The following is a 10000-nucleotide window of genomic DNA, read 5'->3' as shown; positions in this document are numbered from 1 at the left end:
GTTCTCTTTTGTTTCTCTGCTTCCTTCTGTTCTCTCTCCCTCTCCCTGCTCTCTCTCTCTTCTCTCTCTTCTCGCCCTACTCTCCTCTCCTTCTCTCTCCTTCCTATTTCTTCTTCTTTCTCTACTTTCTACTCTTCTCCACTCTCTCTTTATCTCTCCATCCTGTCCCAGTTTTTTTTGGGGGGGTGTTTTGGTGATTTCTTTGTTTGTATATTTATTAAGTATTATTATTATCATTATTGTTATTATTATTATTATTATTATTATTATTATTATTATTATTATTATTATTATTATTATTATTATTATTATTATTTCATCATCCTCATCATCATCATCATCATCATCGTCATCATCATTATTAATATTAATATTAATATTATTATTATTATTATTACTTTTATCATCATCATTATTATTATTGGTACTATCATTATTATTGTTATTATAATCATTATCATTACTATTATTGTTACTAATATTATTTTTATTATTAGCAGTAGTAGTTGTAGTAGTAATAGTAGTATTTTTTATTGTTACCATTTATTATTATTATTATTATTATTATTATCATTATTATTATTATTATTATTATTATTATTATTATTATCATTATTATTATTTTAATGTCAGGGTAAGTAGTTTTGTCGCTTTGTGATTTTCGAGACTTTCTCTTTTTTTTCGTATGTTTTTTTTTCTCACTCCCTCTTTTAAGTGTGTATACGTCTTTTATCCTGCTATATTCATTCAGTGATATATTTAATCTATTTTCTTCGATATTTGTTGTTCCTTTAACGCATAAATAAAATTAGTAAAAAAAAAAAAAAAAAAAAAAAAAAAAAAATTTAATAAGAAGTGAAAGAAAAGGGAGAGGAGAGGAGAGAGAGGGAAAGGAGAGAGTAGAGAATGGTGGGGAAGAGTCGAGAGGACGAGGGCGGGATACGTGGGTTGAGAGAGAGAGGGAGAGGAGGGATCAAGAGAGGTTGAGGTGATTTATGAAGGATGCAGGAAGAGATGAGAGCTAGAGGGGGGAGGAAAGACGAGAAGAGAGGGGAAAAGGGAAAGGGGAAAAAAAAGAGAGATAGGGATGAAGAGGGAAGAGAAGAGTAAGGCGGACGGGTCGGAGAGAGAGATCACGTGAACAGGAGACGAGGGGCGTGAAAAGGAGGAGATTGGCGAAGCGAGAGAGATGAGTGTGATTAGCGAGAGAGATAGGAGATGTAGGCGCGAGACGAGGGGAGATGGATGAGAGGAAGAGGAATGTTAGAGTAATGAAAGAGAAGGGAGATGAAGAGGACGCACAAAACAGGGAAAGCTGGAGAGGAGCAGGATGAGAGGGAGATAGAGGGGAAATACAGAGATGAGGAATAGGGAGAAGAGAGCGGATGAGAGATTTAGGACTGGATGATGAGATTAGGAGGTTGAGAGAGAGAAAGAGGGTACTCGAATCAGAGAGAGAGGGAGAGCAGAGGAGAGTTTTTAATAAGGTGACAAAGGTAGATCATGGAGGTGGTAGTTATGAAAGAGAGAAAGGGGTGAATGGGAGATGAGATGACGAGTTGAGAGGGGGCTGAGCGAGACGGGGTGAAAGAGACAGGAAGAGAGAGGAGGAGTGAAGGCAGAGGGAGGAGAGATGGAAGAGTAGGAAGACGGGAAAGGGGGTGGAGAGGAGGACGAGGGAGGGGTTGGATGAGAACGAGAGGATGAGGTAACGAGGTAAGATCAGGATGAGAGCAGTAACGGGACGAGAGACTCGGGAGGGTAATGAAAAGAGAGGGAGAAGGAGAAAGGAGAAGGAGGAGATGGGAGAGAACACGAGTGAAAAGAGGAAGAAAAATTAATAAAAGATAGAATGAGGGATTAGAGGGGGAAAGCTTGGACCCGCTACCAAGAGAGGAGGACAAAATTATAGTGATGAGGGAGGAGAGAGAAGGAGGTCATAGGGTGAGTAGCAATTTATGAGAGAAAGAGGGGGCAGAGAGAGAGAGAAGAAAGTTCCATACGAGGGGAGAGAAAAGACGGGGGGAAAAGGAGGGAGAGAAGGGAAGTGAAGGGGGAGAAATGAGATGTAGAGGAGAGGTCGAACGGAAGAGAGGACTATGACAGGGAGAATGTCTGGAGGAGGGAGTTAGATGAGATCGGAGAGAGGGATGAAACCGAAAGATGGAGGGAGGAGGAGAGGAAGACGAGTGATGGTGAGGAGAATGATGAAGAAGGCAGAGACAGAGGAGCCCGAGAGGGAAAGGTTAAGAAACAGAAGATAGGGAATAGAGAGAGAGAGGATGAAGATAGAGAGGGAAGAGGGATGAGTCGAGAGATGTTAAGGAGAGAGAGAGAGGGAGAGAGTCTAGGGTAGATGGGGAAGAGAGGGAAAGACGAGAGAGAGAGAGAAGAAGCAGGAAACCCCGAGAGTGAGAGAGAGAGAGGGAGGAAACGAGATAGAGACGAGGAGTTAGGAGAGGACGGGAAGCGAGAAATGGAGGACTGAGAGAGGGAGAGACGAGATAGTAGGAGAGAGAGTTAGAGGAGAGGGTTGGAAGGGGAGGCAGAGAGGAGAGAGAGACGAGGAGGAGAGAGAGGGGCCCCCACCTAGAGAGAGAGAGAGAGAGTGAGAAGAGAGAGAGATGAGTTAGAGAGGCGAGAGAGGGAAGATGATGATGAGGAGAGGTGGGAGAGAGAGAGGGAGAGGACGGAGGAGGGAGAAAGGATACATATGAAGACGGTGGACGAAGGAGAAGAGGGAAGAGTGAGACGATTCTAGATGATGTTGGAAGAAGGGAGACGAGAGAGGAGACGATGATGATGGAGACGAGAGAGAGGGAGAGAAGAAAGAAGAGCGAGAGGAGAGTGAAGCTGGAGGAGGAGAGAGGGGTAGAGATGAGAGGGACGAAGAGAGATAAAGAGGAGAGACGGGAGGATAAGCGGGAGGAGAGAGAGGACCGAGAGGGGGAGGGGGAGTAGAGAGTAGAAGCGAAGCAGACGGAGTGGATGAAATGGAACGAGGCAGAGGGAGGAGACGGCTGGAGAGAAACTGAGAGGGGAGAGAGAAGAGAAGGGAGCGAAGAATGATGAAGAGAGAGAGGTGGGAGGGAGAAGAAGAGGGAGAGAGGATCGAAGAGAGGAAGTAGAGAGGGCGAGACGAGGGAGAGAGAGGCGAGGAGAGAGAGGGAGGGAGTACACAAGAGAGGAGAGAGGAGAGGGAGAGAGTGAGAGGGTTTTTGCGGGGGGAAAACAAACGAGAAAAGAGAGAGGAAGCAAGACGAGAGGGAAGAAGACAGGAGTAGGGAGAGGGATGAGCAGAGAGAGGAGTTGAGGGCGGGAGATGAGAGAGGAGGGAAGAGAGAGTTTAGGGAAGAGAAGAGGAGGAGATGAGAAGAGAGGAGGAGAAGAAGTAGTGAGAGAGGTAGGAAGAGATAGGAGAGGGAGAGAGAGGGGGAGAGGAGGGAAGAGAGAGGTAGGAGACGAGGAAGAAGAGGGGGGGAGGAAGAGAGAGAGAGATGGAAGAGAAAACGAGAGAGACGCAGAGAAGAGAAGAGAGGGAGAGGAGAGAGAGAAGAGAATTTGTGAGAGGAGAAGTAGGAGAGAAAGTGAGAGAGAGGAGGGAGTAGCCGAGAGAGAGGGAGGACGGAGGGAGAGAGGCAGTGCAGAGAGAAGATGATGAGAGAGGGAGGAAGAGGAGAGGTGCGGAAATGTGAGGACGAGGGAGAAGACGAGAGAGGAGAGACCGGGACTGAGAAGAAGATAGTCAAGAAAGAGAAGATGGAGGGGGAAGACGAGAGAAGGAGGAGAGAGAGAGGAAGCGAATGAGAGAATGAGATTGAGAGAGAGAGAATGGATAGCAACTGAAAAGAGAAGTAGAAAAAGAGAGAGGGAAAGAGAGAGAGATGATGAGAAGAGAGAAGGGATGCAGAAGTTAGAGATCCGAAGAGAGATAAATGAAAGAGATGATGAGCGGGAATGAGAGAGGAGAACCGTCGAGAGCACCACTTGGATGGAGAGAGGGGGAGACAGAGAGTGAGAAGGATCTGAGGGCGAGCTGACAGATAACAGGAGAGGGATGAGAGAGAGAGGATCGAGAGAGGGAGAGAGGAGAGAGAGACGACGAGACAAAAGCGTATGAGAGAAGAGGCCGAAGAGGGATGATGAATGGGAGAGAGATGGAGAGGAGGGGACGTGCAGTGAAGATGAGATTCTGAAGAGGAGACAGAGAGAGAGAGAAGTCGGAGGAGAAGGAAGGAGAGATGAGAGTCGAGCGCGGAGAGGCGGGAGAAGGAAGAGACGAGAGAGAGAAAGAGAGAGGATAAGATGAAGGAGATATGATGGGGAGTGAGGAGAGAGAGGAAGGAGAGGAGAGGAGGAGCGGAGGAGAGGTGAGAAGGGAGAGAGAGAGGAGAGTGGAGAATGAGACGAGAAGAGAGAGGAAGGGAGGAGAGAGAGGAGAGAGGAGGATGGCCGCATGATGAACGGAGGTAGAGACGGAGAGAACACAGAGATGAGAGAGAGGGCGAGAAGACCGAATACAGACAGAAGAGAGACGAAGAGGAGAGACTGAGAAGAGGAGAGTGGGAGAGAGAGGACCGCGAGGAGAGAAGGAGATGAAGAGGAGAGACGACGAAGAGGAAGATTCAGAGAAACATGGAGAGAGAGGAGAGAGAGGAGTAAGAGAGAAGAGTGGGGGGGGGGGCGAGGGAGGAGGAATAAGGGGAGGAGAGAGCGAGGGAGGGAAGATACCTGAGAAGGGATCACGAAGAGGAGCAGAGAGGGAGAGCGGAACACGGAGGAGGTAAGCGGAAAAGAGGTAGGAGAGAAGAGAATGAGGAAGAAGAGAGAAGGAGCGAGAAAGAGAAGTTAGGAGTGGAAATGGCACTGAGTAGACCCCAACAGGAAGGATGAGGAGATTGGAGGTAGGAGCGAGACACTGAGAGGGCGCGAGAGGAAGAGAGGTGAGAGAGAGAGGAGAGGTGAGAGGAGAGGAAGGGTGAGGATTGAGAGAAGAGACAGAATTGAATGCAGAGAGAGATGATGGAGAGATGCAGAAGAGAGAAGAGAAGAGGAGAGAGAGAGCGGGATGAGGATGAGGCGTGGGGGGGAAAAGTAAGGGAGGAGAGGTAGGAAGGACCCGACGGAGCGGGAAGAGAGAGGAGAGTGGAACAAGGACGGGTTGGGGAGGGAGGAGAGAGAGGGGAGAGAGAGCAGATCGAGAGAGGGGAGAGACAGGAGAGAGAGGGAGGAGAGAGAGAGGAGGAGAGAGAGAGAGAGAGAGAAGCAGGGACGAGAGAGAAAGATGAAAAAGAAGATAGAATAGGAGAAAAGACGAGTGAGAGGGAAGAAGAGGGAGAGGAGAGAGAGACCAGGAGACGAGAGGCGATCGGGAGAGAGGAGAGAGGACCGGAAGAGAAGGAATAGACAGAGGAGATCGGGGAGAGACGGGAACACCAGAGAGAGTGAGGAGGAGAGAGAGGAGCGACGAGATGACGAGTGGAGTGAAGAGAGAGAGAGACGACGATTGAGAAAGACTTTAATGAGGAGAGGAGAGGGATGAGAGGGAGGACAGGAGAGACTTAGAAGGAGAAAGAGAGGAAGGAGTGCATAAGTCGCTGATTAGACGGAGTTTTTAGATTGAGAGAACAAAGAAGGGGGTACGCATCGACAACATGAGGTTGAGAGAGAGATGAGGAGGAGAAGGAGAGATGGAGAAGCACGATGAAGAGATGGAGAGAGGAGATGAGAGGAGAGAGGAGGGAGAGAGAGAGGAGAGAGAGATGAGAGGAAGAGACCGTAGAGAGAGGAGGATGAGAAGAGATCTTGGAGAAGAGAGGGGGAGAGGTGAGTAGGAAGAGGGAAATGAGAAGACGAGAGGCGACGATGATGAAGAGAAGTAGTGATGATTGAGAAGAGAGAGTGAGGAGACCGAGAGAGAGATGAGAGAGAGGAGGTACCGAGAGAAATGAGTCGAGAGAGGGACAGATACGAGGGGGGAGAGGAAGAGAAGGAAGAGGAAGAACTAGCGAGAAGGAGAATGAGAAAGAAGGAGAGGAGAAGGGAGGAAGGGAGGGAATACGAGGAGGACGACATGGGAGGGAGGAGAGCCGTGATAGAGATAGACGCGGGAGGAGGAGGAGGAGGAAGAGCGAGGAGAGAGAAAGTGGAGGAGGCGTCGAGAGAGGAGGGATTGGAGTCTTTGAGAGGGGGCGAGAGAGGAGGGAGGCAGTGGATGGACCGGTGGAGGAGAGAGAGAGCGACGCGAGTGGAGAGAGATTGAGAGAGAGAAAGAGAAGAATTATGGGAGAGACGAAGAGAAGAGAGAAGCAAGTAGAGACGACGATAAGTGAGACGAGAGATGAGATGGAGAGAAGAAGCAGAGAGGAGAGGTGGGAAGAAGGGAGAGAAGAGAGAGAGAGGATGAGGAGAGAGATGAGGAGAGGAGAGAGAGAGGGAGAGAGTGAGAGAGTTGGATGGGGGAGGAGAGAGAGGAGAAGAGAAGGAGAGAGAAAGGACGACGAAGAGATGAGGAGGAGGATAGAGGAGAGAGAGAGAGAGAGAGAGAGATGAGAGATGGAGAGAGAGAGAGATGAGAGAAGGAGAGAGAGAGAAGGAAAGAGAAAGAAAAGAAAAGCTTGAAAGAAAAAAGAGGAGAAGACAAAACCTCCCCCACAAAAAAAACGAAATACACAAATAACAGACAAACAACCCAACACCACGAGAACAAAACGAAATAATCAAATACCTCCCCCCCTCCCTTCTCTCCCCCCTGACAGGCATGATCCACGGTGATTTCAACGAACAGAACATCATCGTTGACTCCGCCCCCGAAGACCCGGATGACTATCACGTGACCGCCATCATTGACTTCGGAGACATCCAGGAATCGTGTTATGTCTTCGAAATCGCTATCACTATTATGTACCTGATGATCGAGGTGGAAGAAATGCCTCCCAGTGACGCCGGCGGGCACGTTTTAGCGGGGTATTTGAAGCACAGGAGTCTGTCGGAAGCGGAGTGGGGAGTGCTGAGGGTGAGTTCTTGGTGAGGAGGGAGGGGTAAGGGGGTTGGGTAAAGGGATAGGGGGGAGAGGGGGCGGGGATGATTCTTTTCTCTTCTGTTTTCTTTTTCTTTTTAAAGGTTTTCCCTTTCTGTCTCTGTCTCTGTCTGTCTGTCCCTGTGTCTCTGTGTCTCTCTCTATCTCTCTCTGTCTCTCTCTGTCTCTCTCGGTCTCTCTCTGTCTCTCTCTGTCTCTCTCTGTCTATCTCTATCTCTCTTTGTTCTCTCTCTGTCTCTCTCTGTCTCTCTCTGTCTCTCTTTGTCTCTCTCTGTCTCTCTCCTTTCTCTCTCTCCTCTTCTCTCTCTCTCCTTTCTCCTCTCTCTCTCTCTCTCTCTCCTTCTCTCTCTCTCTACTCTACTCTCTCTCTCTCTCTCTCTCTCTCTCTCTCTCTCTCTCTCTCGACTCTATCTCTCTCTCCTCTCTCTCTCTGATTCCTCTCTTTCCTCTCTCTCTCCTCTCTCCTCTCTCTGTCTCTCTCCTCTCTCTCTCTCTCTCTTTCTCTCTCTCTCTAGACTACTACACTCTATGACATGTACTATACGATCGTACGATCTATCTACTCTCGAGCATCTGATATATATCTTCCTGCAGATGCTCTCTACTATCCTAGTCTCTCTCTCCTATCGATCCTCTCGCTACGGTCCTATCTCTTCGCGCTCTCTAGTCTATCTCGCTCCTCTAGCTAATCTCTATCTCTATCTCTCGCTCCTCTCTATCTCTAGATCCTCTCTCGCTCTCTCTCCTCTCACCTCTCTCCTCTCTCTCCTCTCTCTCTTCTCCGCTATCTCTCTCTCCGCTCATCTTTCTTCTCTGTCGTATAGTCTGCTCTCTCCTCGCAATCACTCGATCCGTCATCTCTCTTTCTCTCTCTCTACTCTCCGTAGCTCTCTCTCTCTAGCTCGCTCTCTCTATCTAGCGCGCTATCGCGCTCTATCATCATCTCTATATCGCTCTCCTCTACATTGCCTATCTCTTTACTCCTCTCTTCTTCTTTCTCCTCTCTTTCTCCTCTTGGTCCTCTCTCTCTTATGTGTCGCATCTACTGCTCTCTCTTCGCAGAGATGAGCTCTCTCTCGTCATCGCATAATCTATCTCTGATATAGCTCTCTCTCTCTCTCTCTCGCTACTCTATCTCTCTCTAGCTATATCTATCTCTCGTCTCTCTCTCTCTCGCACCTCTTCTCTCTATCGCTCTATCTCCGAGCTGCGTCTATGACCCTCACTCTCTCTCTTCTCTCTCTTTCTCTCTCTTTTCTCTTTCTCTCTATTTCTCTCTCTCTCTCTCTCTCTCTCTCTCTCTCTCTCTCTCTCTCTCTATCTCTCTCTCTCTCTATAATATATTATATATTATATATATATATATATATATATATATATATACATATATAGATATATATATATTTTTTTTTTTCTTCTTCTTCTTCTTCTTATAAATATATCAGCATACACACATCTGCATTCCGATAGACAGAAAAAATACAGGAATAAATTAGTGGGTGAGAAAGCGAATAAATGGTTAAATGAATAAATTATTAAATGATGATAAGAATGATGGAGATGAATATATATATATATCGATATATATATTATAGGATATATAATATATATATATATATATATATATATTATATATATATATATATAATATATACACACACACACACACACACATACATACATACACGAATAACAAACCGACGTATATATCCACAGCAGCATCTAACCCCTCCTTCCGGTCCCCCTCCTCCCTCCCCAAGGAATGCGTAGCCGCCCGCTTCGCCCAGAGCCTCGTGATGGGCGCCTACAGCTACGAGCAAGACCCCGGCAACGAGTACCTCCTGACGACGGCGCGCAGGGGGTGGGACGTCTTGGCTACCTTCTGGTCGGCGCCGAAGGAGGAGATTTTGGAGCGCTGGAGGAAGATCATCCGCTCGTACGAGAAGTAGGGCGGGCCGAGAGGGAGGTGTTCGCGTGGGTTCTGTGTGTGGGTGCGGGTGTGGGTGTGTGATTGACGTGCATACGCGCGGATAGAAGCACCATGTACGATCGCCAAGGCACGCGCACACTAACGCAGTGAGACGCATGCGAACGCGCACATGTATTCACACAGAAACACGGGAACGGACACAGATACTGGCATAAACACAGGTACATGCACATGCACATGTACATACACATACACATGCGCATGTATAGGTACATGCACATGCACTTGCATATGCACATGCACATACACATGCGCATGCACAGGTACATGCACATGCACAGGCACATGCACATGCACATGCACATGCACATGCACAGGCACACAGAGAGAGACAGAGACAGTGGCAGAGACAGAAACAGAGACAGAGACAAAGACACAGACAGTCACACACACACACACACACACACACACACACACACACACACACACACACTCACACTCACACTCACACGCACACGCACACGCACACGCACACGCACACACTGACACTCACACTCACACTCACACTCACACAGTCAAAAACATTTTCTTGTTATGGCGGTTTTGTTGATTGAAAATTTGATGATATATGATTCTTACATGATACATTAAATTGGAAAAAAGACAGTAAAGTGTGTTTTATTAACTGCCATTATTTTTTATAACTGTTTACATTAACACCTACATTGTTTGAAACATTGATACCCATGCAAGAGAGTAACATTTATTAATGATCAGATTGTCACTTCAGCTGAAGGTAAGGATAACTGTGATATTCGAAAAAAAAAGTAAGACCATGAATTTTGATAATCTCGACATGGTATTAGGAAAAAACAGCAGAACAACAATAATAATTAAATCATTGGTTCATAAATAAACACTTAAAGTTATCTATTGTGATACTGAGACACAAAAAAAGTTATAATTTCTGTATGAAAATAACGTCAGTTTTTAGTTCTAATAGAAACTTGAGACCGTTTTATTTAGAGGAA

General features: G+C 47.0%; 1 protein-coding gene across 1 annotated transcript in view; it reads left to right on the top strand.

Annotated features, from left to right (window-relative positions):
- The window catches only part of LOC119596175 (hydroxylysine kinase-like), a 13733-nt gene extending 4421 nt beyond the window's left edge, over positions 1-9312 (top strand). Inside the window, exons 6-7 of the mRNA XM_037945353.1 lie at positions 6759-7015; positions 8800-9312. Coding sequence (XP_037801281.1) covers positions 6759-7015; positions 8800-8988 — 446 coding nt within the window. The 3' untranslated portion in view covers positions 8989-9312. The remainder of the gene's footprint in view (positions 1-6758; positions 7016-8799) is intronic.
- Positions 9313-10000: the final 688 nt, after the last annotated feature.

The sequence above is a fragment of the Penaeus monodon genome, chromosome 37, assembly GCF_015228065.2.
Source record: "Penaeus monodon isolate SGIC_2016 chromosome 37, NSTDA_Pmon_1, whole genome shotgun sequence".
In the NCBI taxonomy this organism is placed as follows: Eukaryota; Metazoa; Arthropoda; class Malacostraca; order Decapoda; family Penaeidae; genus Penaeus; species Penaeus monodon.
The sequence above is the reverse complement of the archived record's forward strand: the minus strand, read 5'-3'. Positions and strand labels throughout refer to the sequence as shown.